Below are 20,213 nucleotides of genomic sequence, written 5' to 3'. Positions count from 1 at the left end.
ATCCCTTTCTACCTTTAGAATTCGCAGTGGATCTGGCGGCCCCTCGCTGCTCTGAAGACCTTGGACTGGCAGAGCAGCTCCTGCCACGGGTCTGCTGGCGTTTGCGTTTTATTCTTGCCTTTGCAGCTGAGAGGAATCCTGGAAAGCCCAGCGCGGGGGCCCCCCCAGCTCCCAACCCGCCGGCTTCCTAGCAGTTCCTCCAGCGCCAACAGGCCTATTCCCTTTGCCTGGAACCTTCTAGATCTAGGGTTAGCTGACTATTGCTTTCAAGTGTTGGCCAAGCGGCCCCTTCTCCATGAGGTCTACTTTGCCCATTCCATTTGAAGTCGCAATCTCCCAACCACACCACAACCAGCCGCCCCTGCTCTGCTCTGCTTTCCCACACCATCACCATCACCTTCGATCACAGTTACTAGTTTATCCGGCTCATTAAACAAATTTAGTGAAGGAGACACGATTGAGAAAGCTTGCCACGCTTTCTTGCCACGGGTGGCCCACGCCTGTCATTCCAGCTACTCTGAGGCTGATACCTGAAGATGGAGGTTTGAAGCCAGCCCGCCCCCCCCCCCCCAGGCAGGCAAATCTGTGAGGCTTCCATCTCTCTAAACAGCAAAACGCTGGAAATGGAGGTGTGGCCCAAGTGGCAGAGCGCCAGCTTTGAGCAGAAAGGCCAAATAAGAGCCAGAGGCTGTAGTACTGACAAAACAAACACAAAGGTGGGCCATACGGGGAGTTTCTGTCATGGTTAGTGCTGGGATGACAAGGTGACCCAAGAAAGCTACGGAAACCTGGGGTCTCCATCGCTAGGTGTTGGGGAGGGGGCGCCCCAGGGCTGCACACATGAGTGACCTGCGGAGGCTCGGGTGGCAGGGCTTTGCAGGCCGTGTAGGAGTCCGAAGAGGGCTTGGGTGGGAGACCCCGTGCGTGGAGCAGCCCGCCTGACCTGGGCCCTGGGTTCGAGGCCACGCGGGCACAGACTAGCGCTGAGGCTCAGGCAGATCCACACAGCCCCGGGCCTCGGTTTCCCTGGGGGTGTGGGTGGATCCCGAGCCGGCTTTACCGATCCCACCGCCTGGAGAGAGCGCTGGGCGGGGAGGGGCCGGGCGGTAACCCGAGCCGCCCGCCCGCCCGCCCGCCGAGGTCCTCTCCGCGCTCCCGCGGCCCCGCTAGCGGCCGGGGCCGAGGCCGAGGCTCGGGGTCAGGGACGGATGGCGGCGGGAGGTGAGAGCGGGCCGGCGGGCGGCGGCGGGCGCGGGGAGGGCGTGGCCGCGGGGACGTGGCGGGAAGCGCCGCGCGGGCCGGGACGCGGAGGCCGGGCTCCCGGGGAGGCCTGGGGGCCGAGGCCGGGCGTGCGGTTCCCGCCCTGCAGCCGGGCCGGGCCCGCGGGGGGGGGGGGGGGAGAGGGAGGGACTCGGGATGGGGCTCGCGTCTGCGGCCTCCTCGCCCCCCCATCCCCGGGCCCCGGCCCCCCCCATCCCCGGGCCTCGGTCCCCCGGGCCCCCCCCATCCCCGGGCCCCGGCCCCCCCGATCCCCGGGCCCCGGCCCCCCCCCATCACCGGGCCCCCGGCCTCCGATCCCCGCCCCCCCCCCACCTGGGGGGGTCCGTCTCATCACCTCGAGGTTAAGCTCACGGGTTCCCCCACCCCCGCCGGGATGTCGGCCCTGCTTTGCTTTGTCTGATGCATTCGCACCACCCCAGCCCAGACCCCCACGCGGTGCTTGCTGGCTAGGGGGGTGACTCGGGGTGCCCCGGCCAGCCCTAGACACGGTGGGAACAAAACCCCGCCGGAGTCGCGATTGAGGCCGCCGTGGAGAGCGGGGGACGGCCGTCCCGTCCACGGTGGCCATCGGCAGGGCTTGGGTGACCCCCACCGCAGAAGGCCGCCCAGGGCCTGAGCAGGAAATCCACGGGGCGCTGCCCCCTGACCTGGCCTTGGGCGGGGCGTTGGGTCTGGGAGGGCTTCCTCGGGGCAAGCTGAGGTCTCCCTGGGTCCCGGGGACGCGGTGGGAATTCTCCTGCCCTGGGCAGTTGTTTTGTAGGTTTCCTGGGCGCGGAGTTGGCCGAGCTGTGTAGCCCTGCCCTTCCCCTGAGAGCTCTGCGGGTGAGTGCTTTGTCGGGGGATTCCTGTACCAAGAGGTGGGGGGGGGGGGTGTGCTCCCTGGCCGCCTGTCGTTTTTTCCCCTGCGTTGCTGGGCTGCCAGTTTGGCCTGAGTGTGGAGGACTCTTGAATGGAGTGCCAGGGAAGAACCTTGGGCTCCAGCAGTCAGGAGTTGTGATTGGTGAACTCTACTGTGGCATCTGTGCCCTTAGTTTGTGCCACACTCTTGTTTGCCAAGTATGTTTCCACCCTGTCCTACCTGCACTTACTGGCTTGGAATCAGAAAGGTGTGCAAGCACACGCGTGCACACACACACACACGCACATACACACATGCACCAATGCTGGGGCTTGAACTCAGGGCCTGAGCACTGTCCCTGAGCTCTCTTGCTCAAGGCTAGCGCTCTACGTCTTGAGCCCCAGCTGCATTTCAGGCTTTTTTGGTGGTTCATTGGAAATAAGAGTTTCACAGACTTTCCCGCCCAGGCTGGTTTTGAACCTGGGTCTTCAGATCTCAGTCTCTTGAATAGCTAGGATTCCAGGAGTAAGCGCTGGTGCCCAGCTTTCCTGCCTCCTCTTCTTCCGACCATTTTATTCCTTTCCTCTGAGTCTCCAATGTCCAGCCTTCTGCCTGCATCTGACCGCATCCCTTTAGAGGAACGGCAGTGGAAACTCTCCTGCTTCACAGATGAAAGCTCGGAGCCTCGGGGTGCAGCCAGCAAGCCAGGAGGAGCCGCGGGGCAGCCCAGGCCGGTCTAGAGCCAGTTCCTTCCCCGCTAGGGGCCACCTCCCTCCCTCCACCTGCTGCCACGTCTCTCCATCTTGCAGTTCTCGTGAGACCATGAAGCTGAACAAGAGGAGTGTGGCCCACTACGCGCGCAGCGACGCCCCGGCGGATCACACCGGCTTCCTGCGCACGTGGGGGGGTCCAGGAACCCCACCCACTCCCAGTGGCACTGGCCGAAGATGCTGGTTTGTCCTCAAGGGCAACTTGCTCTTCTCCTTTGAGAGCCCCGACGGCCGGGCCCCGCTCAGCCTGGTGGTGCTGGAGGGCTGCACCGTGGAGTTGGCGGAGGCGCCCGTGCCTGAGGAGTTTGCCTTTGCCATCCGCTTTGATGCCCCTGGAGTGCGCCCACACCTGCTGGCAGCGGACGGGCAGGCGGCCCAAGAGGCCTGGGTGAAGGCCCTGTCCCGGGCCAGCTTCGGCTACATGCGTCTGGTGGTACGAGAGCTGGAGAGCCAGCTGCAGGATGCCCGCCAGAGCCTGGCCTTGCAGCGCTCCTCACCCTGGAAGGTCACCGCCACTCACCGAAAGCCACAGGCTCCGGACCGCTGCTCTCCAGCCTGGGGGAATGGCCACTTCCTCCCCAGGGACCACAGCCCCGGGTGCTTCACGGAAGAAGGAGGCAGCAGGCCAGCTGGGCGGGATCCCGTAGAGCGGGAATTGCAGGGCCCTGCCAGCCTCCTCCGAAGCAGAGGGCAGAGCCCTGTGTCCCCTGAGACCTCCTGCTTCTCTACCCTGCACAACTGGTATGGCCAGGAGATTGTGGCGCTGAGACACAGGTGGCAGCAGAGGGTGCAAGGTAGCCAGCCAGAACATGAGCGACAGGACAGGCCCTGAACCTTTCAAGCTGTGGCCCTGTCCTGCTGGTTAGGACACTGTGGCCCATCCATCTTCCTTCCTTCCTTCTTTTCTTTCTTTGAGTTGGTACTAAAGCTTGAACTTTGGGCCTCAAGCTCTCACTTGGCTTTCTCGCACAAGGCTGGTGCTCTACCACTTGAGCCACAGCTCAAGATAAGAGATAAGAGATAAGAGTCTCACAGACTTTTCTGCTCCAGCTGGCTTTGAACCTTGATCCTCAGATCTCAGCCTCCTGGGGAGCTGGGATTACAGGCGTGAGCCACTAGCTCCCTAGCTGAGCTTTCTTCAGGAGTTAAAAGTTTACTCATTTCTAAGGTCGCTTTTGTGGCCTTCTCTAAATTCCAGATCCTTCCTTATGCCTGGAGGAATCAACATTTCCTCTCTTGCATATGCCTGCAGAGCAAAGAAGTCTTACATAGCACCCAGAGCAGCCCCAAGTCTCTGCCCCTCTCTCAGGGTGCTAATGAAATGGAGGAAGTAGGCCTGCTCTACCTTTGGCCTGCACACAAGATTCTACAACCATAATCTCTAACACAGGAAGGCTGTGCATTTAAATCCCACAGGTTGTCTGGCATATCAGCTTGAAAGACTGACATAGCCAGGGAACAAGGATTTGTTTGTGACAGGGATTTCTATGAAGGGCCCTTTGGAGGAGAGGGCCTCCAGCCAAAGAGAGGATTTTTTGTTGTTGTTCTTCTTGGCTGCCCCCTCCACAGATGTCCTGGTCTGTGCCCTGGGCAGCCTTGGTAGCTTTTCCAAGTCAAGAGAAACCTTTCCCGTACCCTGTCTTCAGCAGCCAGGCAAGGTGGCTCCGAGGAACCTGCCCTGGCACTGTGATAAGTCTTCTGACTAGCTTCCCATACCAAAGTGTTCCCGTTCCTGAAACTTCCTGTGAAACTGCATGGGAAGGAACCGTCACAACTCTGCTTGTCCAAACGAGTTTCCCTGTCAAGAACCCTCATTGTTACTCTCCCCAGCGTCATGTAGATGTGTTTTTGGCTCTGAAAGGTACGACCCCTGGGTCTGCAGATACAGACCCAGATGCTAGCTAGACCCACCCGTCTCCCTTAGGGGTGTGTAGTGTCCATGGATGGTTAGGAGATGCAGAGTCTGGTCAGAGACACCCCTTCCCAAACACAAAATGGCCTCTTCCTAGCCTCCCTCCCTGCTGGGGCTTTGGGCCAGCAGAGACCCAGCCAGGCCTAAGTCTGCCTCTTATCCCCAGGAGGCTGAGATGTCTCCCAGGCTCCTGGATTGGTGCTGCCTGCCTGGCTTGTTTTCAGCCCAGTATGGGGAGTGAGGCCGCAGCCCGCCGCACCCGTTATGTAGGTACACAGTACAGACTTCCGTTGATTTTTCTAAGTGTTTTCTACGGAACTGAACACTAAGTAAAGTTTTTTTATTCCCATTCTTACTCATGTTGTCTCCTTAAGCTTCTCACTACAGTCCACCCAAAAGTATTGGGCTTGGGAATTGGAGTCGGGTAAACTCCCCGAGCTGGAGACCCCGCCCATCAGGGCTGGGGAGGCGGGGAAAGGGTGACGCGTCAGCGTCGTCCCCGTGACGTCACGGAGCCGGGCGGGTGACTGGGGAAGCGCTGCGCAAGCGCGGCCCGAGGCCTGGACTTCTCGTGGGCGCCGGCAGGCGTCGCGAGGCTTGGTGCGGGTGCCGGGGGCGAGGGGCGGAGCTGGGAGATGGCGTCCGGAGCGGCTCGCTGGCTGGCTTTGGCCTCGTCTGTCCGATCCGGGGTTCTCCGGAGCGGGCTGAGCTGGAAGCAAGGTGGTGATGTCCCCGTCGTCCAGGGCAGGGCAGGTCCGAACCTGGTACCGTCTAGGTCAGTCATCGTTACCCGCAGCGGCGCCATTTTGCCCAAACCTGTGAAAGTGAGTGTCTGCGCGGGGGCGGGGCGAAAGGGCCGAGGCCAATCATGGCAAGGAGTACGGGCGGCCGATGATGACTGACAGGAGCGAAGGCCAATCGTAGGCTCGGCGTAGACTGGAAGGCGGGCCAAGGACACACTTGTGCGCTACTGGTTGTGGTTTTGACAGCTGGGAGAAGGGGCTTGGAGACGGAAGTTGAAGGGCAAAAGCTGTGTTTTGCACAGTTTATGGTGATGGGTGTGGTGCTTCGTTCCCCTGAGGCAGAGAGAAGCCGTGCAATTGCTGTGTCTCTCATAGAGTTGACCGGATGAAAGCAATGAATTGTGAAAAGCGTTTGTAAAGGGAGTTAAAGTTGAACAGGACCTTTTTTTTGATCAGACAGAGCGATTCGACCCGTGTGACTTGCAGCCCTGGGAAGTGTGCAAGGAATTGTTAGCAGCAGGATTTTGCAAAGGCAGGCTCGAGCCTGAGTGGTGAAACCAGGCTAGCCAGGTTTCGCGCTGGACGACCCTGCCCAGGACCTACTGTTTCCACTACTGACTGCTGCCACTTGTCCTCCGGACCTTTGGGTCTAGGGAAAATGGGAACAGTCCCTTATCTCAAACCAAAGTGCTCTCTGACTGCAGGGCTATATGGTAGTTTTTTTTTTAAGTCTTTTAAAGCTAACCTCACCTATGCTGAATTCACAGAATACAGGAGGGTGCAGTTTACCTTGTTAAAAGGCACAAAACACCAGAAGAGCATGAGAAGAAATGGGGGTGAAAATTCACTATTTCAACAGCCCACTTTAGCATAAAGGCATGCCCACTTTTCAACATAGCTGTTTCTAAAGTTCAAGTCACATTTCTCAAGCGGTGGGGAGCCTGCTGAAGAATTGTAGAGAATATCCTTTCCCTATGCTCTTGTAATTCAGTTTTTCTTGGGTATCTTCTGGTAGTGCCAACTATAGTCTCCTGAATGCTTTCTTGCCTGATTATAGGCTGCACCAGCTAAAGTTTACATGTCTGCAGTGCCTTTCTTTTTGTTTTGTTTTTTTGCCAGTTCTGGGCCTTGCACTGAGGGCCTGAGCACTGTCCCTGGCTTGTTTATTTGTTTTGTTTTTGTTGCCAGTCCTGGGGCTTGGACTCAGGGCCTGAGCACTGTCCCTGGCTTCTTTTTGCTCAAGGATAGCACTCTACCACTGAGCCACAGCGCCACTTCTGGCTTTTATATATATATGTGGTGCTGGGGAATCGAACCCAGGGCTTCATGTATACGAGGTGAGCACTCTACCACTAGGCCAGATTCCAGCCCCTGTCCCTGGCTTCTTTTTGCTCAAGGCTAGCACTCTACCACTTGAGCCATAGCACAGCTTCTGGCTGTTTTTCTATATATGTGGTGCTGGGGAATTAAACCCAGGGCTTCATGTATAGGAGGCAAGCACTGTTGCCACTAGGCCATATTCCCAGCCCCTGCAGTGCCTTTCTTTACCGCATCCTTTTTGATGGCCACAACAAATTGTCTTGTTCTGAATTTTCCCAAGGATTTTAAAATCAGGTGGCTTCCCATTGAGCCCAATGGAGGAAATGTCCTGAGAGGGCCAGGACTTCCATGGTTCTGCCCGAGTGGGCTCCGGGGCTCACGGCCACATTCTACCCCTCTGCAGATGTCCTTTGGTCTTCTACGTGTGTTCTCCATTGTGATCCCCTTTCTCTATGTCGGGACCCTCATAAGCAAGAACTTTGCTGCTCTACTTGAGGAACATGACATTTTTGTCCCAGAGGATGATGACGATGATGACTAACAGGTAAGACTTTCCCCCCAACCGGACAGGCACAGGAAGTGGGATGACACATCTGATCTGGGAAGTCTGGACCAATAGCAGCATTTGGACATTTAGGGCTGAACCGTCGGGGGATTGACCCAATTGGTGATTCATTGTTTTGGGCTTTCCCTTATGTTGAATGAAAGTAACAACTAATTTACAGATTCTCTGGTCACTTTTTTTTTAGGTGCAGGTATTTGTACTCAAAGCTTTCTACTCACTAAACAAGCACTGTTCCACTTAAGCCGTATCTTCAGCCCTTTTTGCTCTGGTTATTTTTGTGTCAGTACTGGGACTTGAACTCAGGCTCCCCGCTCTTGATTTTTTTTTTTTTTGCCAGTCCTGGGCCTTGGACTCAGGGCCTGAGCACTGTCCCTGGCTTCTTTTTGCTCAAGGCTAGCACTCTGCCACTTGAGCCACAGTGCCACTTCTGGCCGTTTTCTGTGTATGTGGTGCTGGGGAATTGAACCCAGGGCTTCATGTATACAAGGCAAGCGCTCTTGCCACTAGGCCATATCCCCAGCCCCCCCTTGAATTATTTTTTCGCTTGTCTTTTTCATTCATGCATAGTGCTCTTCTACTTAAGCTACACCTCCAGTTCTGGCACTTGGCTGGCTAATTGGAGTCTCTTTAAGTTTGTCTGTCCCAGTTTGCATTGAGCTTTGATCCTCATGTTTCATCCTTCTATGTAGTTAATAGTGTAGGTTTACAACACTTAGTTATTATACTCATAAGTGTGCACAACCACACTAAATTCTACCAGGTAGGGAAAATGCCTTTGTTCTGTCTCCCAGTGCCTGGCCTGTGGTACATGCCTGCTCAATGCACAGATAACCCAAGGCAGTCAACATGGCCTTTCTCCGTACTAGGTAGAACCAATCTGTGAAATCCCTTAGGGATGTGGACAAAGCATTGTGGCCCAGTTCATAGCTGCCTTCCTTTCTTACAGGGCGTGGAGGAAGTAGAGAGAGGAGAAAGCACTGCTGAAGAAATGGCGACGCTGTTGGCCCCTCCTCCTTCCCTATCAACTCAGGGCTCGGGAAAGACCTCAGCTTTGCCTCCTGCGTGGTCCGGAACCACAGCCCGGTCCTTGAGGTCCTAGGAGAGGTTCCCTGAGATATGTCCACCACACAACACAAAAAACACTAGTCAGACTGTGAGTAATATAATAAACATCAGCTGTGTGTGACTCCAAGCTGGCTGAGGCTCCTTGATCTGAGCAGGCTCCAGTTGCTGCAGTTCTTCCTTTCTGTCCATGCCTCAGACGCCTGCCTAAAGCAGGAAGTCCATTTCACTTTAAGGACAGGTGCTTGTGCCAAGTGGAGGGGCTAGGACTCTGAGCGCCCATTTGACTCAGAACCCAGGGAACACACCCTTTGGTGGTGGAAGCAGTATTCCATTTTGTCACCTTTCCTGTGCCTGAACACCAAGCTGTCCCACCGTGAAGACTGTGTAAGGGGTAGTGCATGCTGGTAATCCCAACACTTGGAAGGCAGACACAGTAGTATTTCAAGTTCAAGGCCAAACTAGGCTGGTAGTCTATTTAAACTACAAGAAAAACTTAGTCCAGTTTGATATTCAGTGTGACAGTGTTTGAACTGATGGTCTCATTCCTTCCTAAGGATATACAAGGATGAGAAAAAAGCCAATCTAGCCTGTAATCCTGACTTCTCAGGAGGCTGAGACGTGAGGATCACAGCTCAAGGCCAGCCTAGGCAAGAACAATCCATGAGACAATCTCACCACTAAGAAGCCAGAACTGGAGCTTGGCTGAAGTGGTATAGTACCAGCTTTGAGCAGAAGCTATGGGACGGCACCTGAATTCAAACCCTAGTCTTCCCTCCCCTCCAAAAACAAAACAAAAAAAACCCCCAAACCAATGTACATTTCGAGAAAAAAAATTGGTAATATGTCAAAATCTCACTTTTTCAGGCAAAAAGTGAGACCACAGAGAACTGGTTTGCCAGTGGGGCTCTATCCCGCACCGACAATCAAATGATGAGTTTATTTGTACTCTAAAACAGTTAAATAGCCACACGCATCTTTCCACCAAGTGTCGTCACGGGTCGTGGCCAACATAGAACTTGGACAGGAAATCATTTGGCCGTGGTGCTTCTGTTTCATGGAAGAACCGCATAATATGTGTCCGCTGCTTCCACACGTTAATTGTTTCCTGCAGTTCCATCTTTCCCTGAACAAGGGGGGGACAGGTCAATGTGGTTAGGTTGGAGTACACACACGATGCTCAGTACTCTTCTGCCTGACACAGACTTTTTTTTTTTGCCAGTCCTGGGACTTGAACTGAGTCCCTGAGCTGCTTTTGTTCAAGGCCAGCACTCTACCACTTGAGCCACAGTGCCACTTCCATCTTTGTCTGTTTATGTGGTACTGAGGAATCGAACACAGGACCACATGCATGCCAGGCAAGCGGTCTACCACTAAGCCACGTTCCCAGCCCCAGCCCACTTTTAAATTTCCTTTAAGCTGTTGTACAATGGAGTTTTGATTCAACATGTCTGTTTATGAGTACACTGCATGTTGATCAATGTCACCCCTTCCATCATTCTCCCTTCTGTCCCAACCCCACCCAACCCAATGTACACATGCACACAGAACCCACAACTCTATAGAAAGACTCTGCCTTTACTGAGCTATCTTAGCTGAGATGATAGGTGTAAGCCACCAGCTCCCTGCTCATTTCTTCTATATTCATCCACCTTTCCCCCATTTATTTTTATTTCCTGGATTTCATTTTGTTTGTTAATTAAGCCCGTTCACAGAAATTATACAACTGGAATCCTCCTATGCATACACCATAACCTAGTCAATTTGTGCATATGTTCCTGCTTGTTTCCATGTTTATAGTTTATATCTGCCTTCCACATGAGAGCCCTTTGTCTGTGAACCTAATTTAACATTTTTCCAGATCTACTCATTTCTCTGAAAATAACATTCTTCTTGCTGGATGAGGAAAATTCACATTTTCTTCATCCAGTCCGCCACTGCAGAGCATCTGGGCTGTTTCCGCAACTTGGCTATGGTGAATAATGCAGCAGTGAACATGGATGTGCAGGTGTCTTAACTGTACCTGACTTGTAATTGTTTGGATAAGTGCCCAAGAGGGGTATGGCTGGACCATAGGGTAGCTCTATGTTTAGTCTGTTGAGGAATCTCCAAATTGCCTTCCATAGTGGTTGCACTAGGTCACATTCCCACCAGCAGTGCACTAGGGTTCTTTCCCCCAACATCCCCACTAGCATTTTTGTTGTTCGTGTATTTGGGGTGAGATGGGATCTTTTGTTTGTCAGTCGTGGGGCTTGAACTCTGGGCCTGGGCGCTGTCCCGAGCTCTTCAGCTCAAGGCTAGTGCTCTACCACCTAAGCAACAGCACCACTTCTGGTTTTCTGGTGATTAATTGGAGATAAGAGTCTCACGGACTTTCCTGCCTGGGCTGGCTTTGAACAGTGATCCTCAGATCTCAGCCTCCTGAGTAGCTAGGATTACAGGCGTGAGCCACTGGTACCCAGTGAGAGGGAATCTTGATGTTGTTTTCATTTAAATTTCCTTTATGGCTAGGGATGGAGCATTTCCTCACATGATTACTGGCCATTCTCACTTCTTCTTCTGATAAGTTTCTATTTAGCTCCTTGGCCCTTTATTTTATTTTTGCCAGTCCTGGGGCTTGCACTCAGGGCCTGAGCACTGTACCTGAGCTTCTTTTGCTCAAGGCTAGCACTCTACCACTTGAGCCACAGCGCCACTTCTGGTCTCTTCTGTTTATATGGAACTGCAATCTTCAGATCTCAGCCTTCTGAATAGCTAGGATCACAAGTGTAAGCCACTGATGCCTGGCTGACACAGACCTTTCAAATGTCTGGTTAAATAACAGCACTGTTTCCGTATCTGGAAAATGAGGCAGGACTAAATGAGGTCTTTCAAATATTATTATTAACTCTGGTGAACAGATCTGAAGAGACTTTCAGGCTGACATGTACCCATGCCTACATAACTTGATTGGCTCAACTTAAATTTCTGCTTAGCATTTTTTCTGTGTTATTTCGTGACCCATGCTGATGCAGTGTGACTGGCTTGGGAGATAGAACCAGGCCAACAACTGGTCCCCGTTTATATAAGACAGAATTCCTGAGTTCTTCTCGCTGTAAGCTGGCGCCCAGGTAAAGCTGCTGCTCTGCTTCCAGGGGCCACATTCAAAAGGGGCTCCAGCCTTCCTCTGCACTCATCTTTACTCACAACATGTAAGCCACAGTGGATTCTTCTTTGACAGTCTTGTAATCTACCTAACAAGATGATGGCTCCAATACTTCTCTGAAGTAACTGTTACCTGTTCATCTGGGAAGACTGAGAAACCAGGGGCAAGTTGGTCAGGGAGGGCCAGTTACCTTAATGACCAGAAGATCGACCACCCTGGGATCTGTGACATGGGCATTCTTCATAAACATCTCTCGGACTTTATTCCTCCCCTGTTTCACACTGATGTCTAGCTGGAATAAGTGCACTAGAGAGAAAACACAATTAAGGAAAGAACAAATATCCATTAACATAGTCAGGTTGTCCGTTCATTCCACACACCAACAGCCTGACCCTAAGCTCTGTGCCTGAAGATGTGAAGTGTGAGATAAGGCTCAACGAATTTACATTTTGTTTGGGGAAATAGACCATTTAATACATGCATGCGTGTGTGCGTGTGTATGTGTGTGTGTGTGTGTGTGTGTGTGTGTGTTGTTTTTAATACCGGTCCTAGCACCATTCCTGGCTTTTTCTAAGTTGTTTATTGGAGATTAAGAGTCTCATAGACTTTTCTTCCCAGGCTGGCTTCAAACCATGAAGATCTCAGCCTCCTGAGTAGCTAGAATTACAGGCATGAGCCACCAGTGACTGGCCAGACCATTATATTGGAAAGATAGCAAGACAGCACAGTCTGAACAACCTGGGTTCAAATCCCAGTTCCATCACCTATGTCCTGTGAAAGTTAACGTATCTGACTCCACTTTTATTTTTTGTTCTTGATTATTTTTTAAATACAGTATTGTTATTAGGTGCAAGGGGGGCCCTTCCGGCAATGAGCATTTCTCTTTTTCGACAGTGTTACCCCTTCCTTTGCTTTCCCCCAGTTTTCCCCTCCCATCCCTGCCCACAAGTTACACAGGTAACGTCTGAGTCTATTAATGAAATGAAGACAAACACCTAATTTCAGAGGTACTGTGGAGATTTCATGACACAAAATACTTATGTCTGTTTCTAGCATTGACTCAGCTTCTTATGTTACTTTTTATAAATGTTTACTTTTTGAGATGGTATCTAAGTTGCTCAGGCTAGATCTCAGGATTCTCCTGGCTCAGCCTCCTGAATAGATGGGAAGACAGACAACTGTGCCCGACTATTTTCATCTTTTTCTCCAGCACTGGAGATGGAACCCGGGGTTTTGCACAGGTACCACTCCCACTTCCTGTCCCCGCCCCTCACACCTTTATTTGCCAGTTCCTGCAAAGCACAACACTGCTTCCATAGTTCCCACTTTCTTAGCACCAGGTGGGATTAAATTCTGGTCACTGGCAATCCCTCAAAAGGTGAGTGAGAGTCATTGTGGGGGCATATGATAGTAATCCTGGCACTCGGAAGGTTGAAGCAGGACTGCCTGTTTCAAAAAGCAAGGGGGGGGGGTACTGTGTGTGTATGTGTGTGTGTGTGTGTGTGTGTGTGTGTGTGTAGCACAGTTCACATACATCAAAGAACTGGGTTCCTCAGGGAGACTCCTCTACGTCAGTCTTGTAAGCAAAAGTAATAGCAAAACACCACAGCCAGTATTAACAAGTATCAGCTAAACGCCAGGCCCTTGTCCTTTCGGGTGTATGAATCTATGTAACCCAGTAACTTTCTAAAGAAGACTCTTAGGTGCCCATTTTGCAGATGAGGGAACAGGCACGGATGGCACAGTTTGCCTAAGGTCACACAGTTCCTAACGGGCAGAGTCTGGAGGACAGTGACGGCTCCACTGTCACACACAGGCAGGGAAGAGCAAACTGTCCCCACTCACGAGGATCACGGGAAAGCACATACACAGTCCCGGACATTTCGGGGTGGGGGGGGGTGGAGGATACTGGGGTTTGAGCTCAGGGCCTCTCGCTGGGAAAGCACTTCCCCAAGCCCGTCCTCACACGGGCCAGTGCCCTAGACAGTTGGGATGAGTTCCCAGGCTTTGCATCGGTACTGGGGCAGAAGTTAAGGGCAGAGGCCAGGCGGGGCCATCTCCCGGCGTGGACCCCGCTGCGGAGACGCGATGCCCTGCAGGGGATTGGAAAGGCACCGCGGACTCGGGACGACCTTGGGAAAGTCAGCGCCCTTCCCCGGTTCAGTCTCCGTGGGGAGGCGTGAGCGCGGGGACACGGAGCGAATCCTGCGGCCGCGTAGGCTGCAGAGTCGAAAGGCGTCTGGAAGCGATGCTTCCCGGGGCCGAGCCGGCTCTGGGGTCCCGGTCCGGCGGAGCTGCCCGGGACGGGCGCGTCCGGTCGCCCCGGCGCTCGGCGGCCCTGCTTCCCCACCCCCACCCCGTCCGGGGCCGGGGCGCCCGGGAGCCCCGCCGGGCCTCGTCTCCGCCGGGCTCGGCTCGCCCCGCTTCCCCCGGGGCGCCGGGGTGGCCCGGCCCCAGCGGTGCCCTCCGCTCGGCCCCTGGGGCCGGGGGCCGCCGCCTCCGGTCCCCGCGTCCGCCGCGGCCCCTCACCGGCGTTTGGCACCTCCCGGTACCAGGCGCGGTACAGCTCGCGCACCCTCCGCTTGGCCTCGCTCAGGTCCCGGCTGAAGATGGGCTTCACCGGGGCGCCGACGGCCGCGGCGGCCGCCTGCCGCAGCCCGCCCGCCGCCATCTCGCTAAAAAAAAACTACGGCCGGCTCCCAGACGCGGCTGCGCCCCCGACCAGCGCCTCTCCTCATTGGCTAGAACGCGACGCCACGCCCTCTACGCCGGTGGGCGGGCGGGCGTACGGCGCTGAGCTCTCTCATTGGCTGGAAACTTTGGTGGGAGGGGGAAAGCGAGACCAGCAGGCTGCGCATGCTCCTTCGCACTCAGCAGGGAGGCGGCCCGACCCGGCGGCCGTCGGGGGGCGCTGCTCCCCGTCCTCCGCCCGCATCCCGCCGCTTCCGCGGGTTTCCTCGCCGGGCGGCTCCGCGGACCGGGCCCGGCCCCGCGGAGGTGACGGCCGAGGCCGGCGCGCACCGGTGCCCTTTGCCCTCGTGAGACGCGCAGCCCGGGAGGGTTCCCGCCGCCCCGAGCCCGCGGAGAGGCTTGCGGGGGAGAGGGAGGCCTCCCTCTCCCCCGCGGCGGCGGTCCCCCCAACCCCCCGCCCCGGGAAGGCCGCTGCTGGGCAGGGTTCGTTCCCGGACCTCATTTTCCCTCCGATTGCAAATGCACGGCTCCCACTCGTGGAAAACTTGAGAAAAGAAAAAGGATTCCTTTTCCGGGTGACTCGGGCCTGCAATCCCATGTGAGATCTTGGGGATCACGGTTCAAAGCCAGCCAGAGACGCTTATCTCCCACAAACCACCGAAAACAAAACAACAAAAACCCCAGAAGTGGAGCCGTGGTTCAAGGGGCAGAGCAGAAAAGCTCAGGGACGAGGTCTGGGCCCTGAGTTCAAGCCCCAGCACAGGCTCGAAGAAAGAAAAGGAAGGACTGAAAGAAAGTAGAACAACTCCTCAGCCAAGATCGGCTGAATGGTGCTGCACACGTGGAGACCCCTGGATTCCACCTGTGTGGTTGGGGGGAGGGGGGTCCCCCTTGTGGGCCTTAGGAGCCCACCACAGCATTCTTTTTTGTGGCACCATTTGGAGTGGAAGTTACTGGTTAAGTAGGACTGAGGAGCCTCAGGAATCCCTCAGTTCTTTACCGGTGTCATTATCACTGTTTATTGGCCTTAGACATAGGAAAGTCCCTTGTTAGTTTGGGTGCTTTGTGTTTGAGTGTTGTGTTTGTTATGGGAGGTACTAGGTCTTCTTCATCTAAAGATCTTTGAGGTAGATCTTGACCGAATGGTCCGTGTGTGTTGGTACTGGGGCTTGAACTCAGAACTCGGGCACTGTCCCCGAGCTTTTGTGCTCAAGGCTAGTGCTCTACCCCTTGAGCACAGCTCCACTTCTGGCTTTTGATGCTTACTTGGAGATAAGAGGCTCTTGGGCTTTTCCTGCCCAGGATGGCTTTGAACCTCAATCCTCAGATCTCAGCCATCTGAGTAGCTAGGATTACACCTGTGAGCCACTGGCACCCAGCTTTTTTTTTTTTTTTCCCCCTAGTACAAAGACTTGAATTCAGGGTCTCAAGCTCTCTTGGCTTTAGAATATAACTCACTCCTTACCACTTGAGCCGTGCCCAGCCCAGCTATTGCTGGTAACTTGGAGATAAGTACCTCAAGGAGGGCTGGGAATATGGCCCAGTGCTAGAGAGCTCGCCTCGTATACATGAAGACCTGGGTTCAATTCCTCAGCACCACATATATAGAAAACGGCCAGAAGTGGCGCTGTGGCTCAAGTGGCAGAGTGCTAGCCTCGAACAAAAAGAAGCCAGGGACAGTGCTCAAGCCGAGTTCAAGCCCCAGGACTGGCAAAAAAACAAAAGTCTCAAGGACTTTTCTGCCCAGGCTAGCTTTGAACGACGATCCTCAGTTCTCGCCCTCCTAAGAAGTCAGGATTACAAGTGTGAGCCACTAGTGTCCAACCTGTTTTCCTTTCTATATACATACTGGTTGAATGAGTGGATGAATGAATATGTACAAGTGCTTTAAAAAATTTTTTTTGCCAGTCCTGGGGCTTGAACTCAGGGCGTGGGCACTGTCCCGAGCTTCTTTTGCTCAAGGCTAGTGTATTACCACTTAAGCCACAGCACCACTTCTGACTTTTTCTGTCTATGTGGTACTGAGGAATCGAACCCAGAGCTTCATGCAAGCACACTATGACTAAGCCACATCCCAGCTGTTTACAAGTTGTTAGACTGTATTATTTTTTTTTCTTGCACAGGCAGGCCCTCTATCACTTGAGGCACACCTCTAGCTTTTTTTTTTTTTTTGTCTTATATTTTAGATAGAGTCTGGAAGATCTTTGGACTTATTCTTCTCTCTTAGCTGGGATTATGGACATGAACCACAATGCCTAGCTTTGGTTGAGATAGGGGTCTCACTAACGTTAGCTGGGTTGGCCTTGAACCACAGTTCTGATCTCTGCCTCCTAAGTAGCTGGGATTTCAGGCTTTTGATTGTTGGATTATGTGATAGACTGAGCCTTTAATACTTTTGTGTCTCTACAGAGCTTGGCACCTTGTTGCTGCTCAGTCAGAACCCATGGCATTGAGTTCAATGACAGGGCTATGTATAAAGGGGTTGCGCCTGAGTGGTGAAGTTCAAAGCAACCTTGAAGCCACCCTGGCCAAGGATGGAGAGGCTGCCCTGTCACAAAGCCCCTGAGATGTGATGTCACATTCAGATGCCACTCTCCTTGAACTAGGCTTAAAGGGCTATAATTTCAGGTGTATTGTAAATACTAACATTGGAAAATAAAGGACTAGAGGCATAGCTCAAGTGGTGGAGAGCTAGAGTGCCATCGCCCAGTACCGAACTAGAGAAGAGAAGCCATGTCGTGGCATTCAGTGTTCCCTAGTCTTTCTCACCAACCTGCAGGAGCCGGGTACTACTGTTTCCAGAAGTCTGTGTGGAAAATGGTGCCAGACTACGGGACTGCTGAGCAACCCACACAGGTAGGGAGCGTCCTCGGCTGCGGGGGCCTGGAGGCCGGGCCAGCCCCGCGGGAATGGGACTCTGCCACCGTCTGCAATCTAGCCACCTATCACGTGCAAGCGCGTGCCTGTACCTCCCGCCCTCCGTGTCTCCAGCACCTAGGCACACGCCAAGATAACGGCTGAGAGGGAGGGCTCCGCTGGAATCGTAGGTCTCTGGCCAAGTGTCAAAGCAGCGCCTTCCACCTCTGGCCATTTTCTGTATATGTGGTGCTGGGGAATTGAACCCAGGGCTTCATGTATACAAGGCAGGCCACATTCCCAGCCCCACTTTGTTCTGACTTACTGACTTTGTTGAGGTTTTCCCCTTCCTCCTAGTAGCCATCCCCCTCTGATGTCACCTTTGCCGCGTCCGTTAGTCTAGGGATTTCCCAGTGCAGGAGCTTCCCCGCTGTCTCGGGAAGATGCTATCACGTCACTGTGTGAGCAAACTCCCCACCACCCGAGGGGACCAGCACTGGCCTTATCGTCTACCGCACCTTGCCGCCTGCCACCAGCCCATGGCCTCATTCAGAAGCACTGTGATTCAGTGATCAGAGCACCTCACTTCTCTTCTGGAAGACATTTCTTCCCATGTGTTTTCCGTGGGTGCAGTTTTCCATTCCCATGATGAGATTTTTCTTTTGTAAGGACTTAGTGGTGGTTTCTTGGACCATTTTGTTCAGATCCTTCTCCCCTTGGTTCACGAATGCGTTCATCTTTCTAAAGACTGTAATGTTAGCTACTCAGGAGGCTGAGATCTGAGGATCACCGTTTGAAGCCAGCCGGGGCAGAAACTCCATGACACTTATCTCCAGTTAATCACTAGATAACTGGAAGTGGAGCTGTGCTAGCCTTGAAGAGCAGAGCTAGGAAGGGCTGGGAATGGCTGAAGTTATAGAGAATTTGCCCCCAGCCCCCCACTACAAAACAACGAAACCAAAACCCTTCAACGCAGCTTCCATTTAAAGACACTTTGAGAGCCCTGGCAGTCGGAAGGGGCCTGCCGGTGAGGGCAGAGGCGGGAGGAGACCTCACCGCAGCCTTTCGTCTCCCCTTGTCACGCAGCTGGTGGGGGAGACCGCGAGGCCAGTGTGGGGGCCAATGGATAAGTGCTACCCGGCACCTGCTCAGGTGGGTACGGGCTGGGGAGGTAGTGGGGTGGCCGGGGCTGCACATGGAAGACAAGCCCCCCCAATGAGTGTGTCACTTCTGGTCTCCCGCAGAGACAAGCCCTCAAGGGGGAGAAGAAGCAAGTGTCCAGGGTAAGCAAGGCCGGGCTGGGGACCCTCCCCGGGGGAGCTCCCTGGGGGCGATGGCAAATGCCTTTGGGGAAAGTGGCCACAGCTCAGTGACACAGGGAAGGACAGCAAAGGCCACGGGTGGGGATGGGAGTGCAGAGGTTCTGAGGCCCTCGCTGCCCACTGTCTGCCCCTCTTCAGGCCTCTCCTCAGGCCACGGCCCCCAAGGCCACGGGAGGACAGAATGACCCTGCCCTGCAGGAGACGGGCACTGCGCCTCGGGAGGAAGGGCAGGTGAGGGTGGCAGGGACCCCAGGTCTGCCTCAACTGGGCCTTCCCCAGCCCGACAGCCATGGGCCCTGAAGGACGGGGAGGCCGAGGGATCGGGGGGCAGGGGTGCTAAGGGCCGGGTCACCCTCAGGACCATGCTGCCATGTCGGTAGATCATGGAGCTCTAGGGGGAGCTGGAGCCACAGCAAGCTGGGCTCAGTCCTGGCCAGGCGTGACGGCTCATTGCGCAAAGCCTCAGTTTCCTCATCTGAACAGCACGGAGTCCATCTCCTCTCACCGCTGTGTCCCGCCTCTTCCACCCCAGGAAAAGAAAATGGGAAAACAGGACGTTGTCCTACCTCCCTCTGGTAAGATGGTGGCCCCAACCCTGTGGTAGCAGGATGCCTTCCTCCACAGCTCAGAAACAGTGTCAGGACATAGTTCCTCCCTCCCCCCGCAAACCTTCCTGACCTGGAGAGGAGCGGGGGAAGCACTGGACAGGTGCAGGGCCGCCCTCAGGGAGCCTGCCTTGGGCCACACCCCCTGCTGGGCTGGATGGAGGACACGCCCCCAGCGGGTCGCCTAGCAACCTTTCCCAGTGGCATCTGGTGTCGGGGAGAGCTGGGCGCTCGGTAAAGGGTCTTGCGGGCAAGGGACAACTGCTTGATGCTTAGTGGAAGATGCTGAAGTGGAGACTGAGGAGGGGAGACCCGGGGGCTGGAGCGTCGTCCTGCTTTGGAGAACATTCTGGCTGAGTTGGTTCCCAGGCTCTGACAGCTCAAAGATTAAGAACCACGCAGGAGAAAGGATCCAGTAAATCCTCTAGTGGCTGCTTCTATCTATATGGCTGGCTGCCTCATTTCGGGGCCAGGGCAGCCTGGACGGCGCGGGCCGGGCCCGGGCATCAACCCCACGCACACTGGAACCCGCCGCGGGTTCCCGCCCAGCCTGCGTCCTAAACACCCGGGAGACCCGGGAGACCCGGGAGGTCCTCAGACGCTGCCATCAGCCGCTGGGATGCAGACGGGGACGACGCGTCCCGCCCGTGCCTGTGGATGCGGCTGGTCGAGCTTCCTCTCCCCCAGGCCCGTGGGCCCATTTGCCGCTCCCACAGCGCCCCTGGCCTGGCGGCCTCTCCTCCCATGGGGGGAGGGGCATCTCCGCACCGCCCCCACCTCGAGCGGGAACCTGTGAGAGCCAGGATCGCAGCATCCGAACTCAGAGCAGAACGACAGGCGCTGCGGTGTTCACATCCTGCGAGGGGAGCGGAAGCCGCGGCCGCCCAGTGCAGCGCCAGACAAGGAAAGGGGCTCCGTCTGTGCGGGCCCCACGCCCGCCTGGAGCCCTGGCCGCGTGCTGCGGCCTGGCGGGGAGGAAACCGCTCAGCCCGGGGCTGGGCACGCGGGCTGCCAGGGGGCGAGGGCCGCGGGTCAGGCCTGTGTCTGGTGTCGGGAGGCCCGCAGGGCGGCTCCCATCAGGCCTTGCGGGTGAGGCTTTGGCT

The 20,213-nt window shown here is 55.0% G+C and overlaps 3 protein-coding genes across 3 annotated transcripts; 2 read left to right on the top strand and 1 right to left on the bottom strand.

The window, feature by feature from the left end:
- The first annotated feature begins 1,148 nt into the window (after positions 1 to 1,148).
- Pheta2 (PH domain containing endocytic trafficking adaptor 2) lies at positions 1,149 to 3,812 on the top strand. The gene is made up of 3 exons (XM_048354509.1): positions 1,149 to 1,221; positions 2,031 to 2,103; positions 2,929 to 3,812. Exon 3 carries the CDS (start codon positions 2,942 to 2,944, stop codon positions 3,719 to 3,721), a length of 780 nt encoding a protein of 259 aa, XP_048210466.1. The 5' UTR covers positions 1,149 to 1,221; positions 2,031 to 2,103; positions 2,929 to 2,941; the 3' UTR covers positions 3,722 to 3,812.
- Positions 3,813 to 5,385: 1,573 nt separating this feature from the next.
- On the top strand, positions 5,386 to 8,618 carry Smdt1 (single-pass membrane protein with aspartate rich tail 1). The gene is made up of 3 exons (XM_048354525.1): positions 5,386 to 5,625; positions 7,268 to 7,408; positions 8,376 to 8,618. The coding sequence occupies exons 1-2, from the start codon at positions 5,437 to 5,439 to the stop codon at positions 7,403 to 7,405; spliced, it is 327 nt and encodes a 108-aa protein (XP_048210482.1). The 5' UTR covers positions 5,386 to 5,436; the 3' UTR covers positions 7,406 to 7,408; positions 8,376 to 8,618.
- A 762-nt stretch (positions 8,619 to 9,380) lies between these two features.
- On the bottom strand, positions 9,381 to 14,328 carry Ndufa6 (NADH:ubiquinone oxidoreductase subunit A6). The gene is made up of 3 exons (XM_048354520.1): positions 14,166 to 14,328; positions 11,827 to 11,942; positions 9,381 to 9,617 (listed from the first exon to the last, which is right to left on the bottom strand). The coding sequence occupies exons 1-3, from the start codon at positions 14,305 to 14,307 to the stop codon at positions 9,486 to 9,488; spliced, it is 390 nt and encodes a 129-aa protein (XP_048210477.1). The 5' UTR covers positions 14,308 to 14,328; the 3' UTR covers positions 9,381 to 9,485.
- Positions 14,329 to 20,213: the final 5,885 nt, after the last annotated feature.

The sequence above is a fragment of the Perognathus longimembris genome, chromosome 1 (genome assembly GCF_023159225.1).
Source record: "Perognathus longimembris pacificus isolate PPM17 chromosome 1, ASM2315922v1, whole genome shotgun sequence".
In the NCBI taxonomy this organism is placed as follows: domain Eukaryota; kingdom Metazoa; phylum Chordata; class Mammalia; order Rodentia; family Heteromyidae; genus Perognathus; species Perognathus longimembris.
This window is presented reverse-complemented; position numbering and strand designations above follow the sequence as displayed.

Excerpts from the sequence above, each read along its gene's own strand:
- Pheta2 (XM_048354509.1), top strand. The coding sequence starts at position 2,942 with ATGAAGCTGAACAAGAGGAGTGTGGCCCACTACGCGCGCAGCGACGCC.
- Smdt1 (XM_048354525.1), top strand. The coding sequence starts at position 5,437 with ATGGCGTCCGGAGCGGCTCGCTGGCTGGCTTTGGCCTCGTCTGTCCGA. Across the intron at positions 5,626-7,267 it reads TTTTGCCCAAACCTGTGAAA|ATGTCCTTTGGTCTTCTACG; the intron begins GTGAGTGTCTGC and ends ACCCCTCTGCAG.
- Ndufa6 (XM_048354520.1), bottom strand. The coding sequence starts at position 14,307 with ATGGCGGCGGGCGGGCTGCGGCAGGCGGCCGCCGCGGCCGTCGGCGCC. Across the intron at positions 11,943-14,165 it reads CCGGGAGGTGCCAAACGCCG|TGCACTTATTCCAGCTAGAC; the intron begins GTGAGGGGCCGC and ends TTTTCTCTCTAG. Across the intron at positions 9,618-11,826 it reads TCGATCTTCTGGTCATTAAG|GGAAAGATGGAACTGCAGGA; the intron begins GTAACTGGCCCT and ends CCCCTTGTTCAG.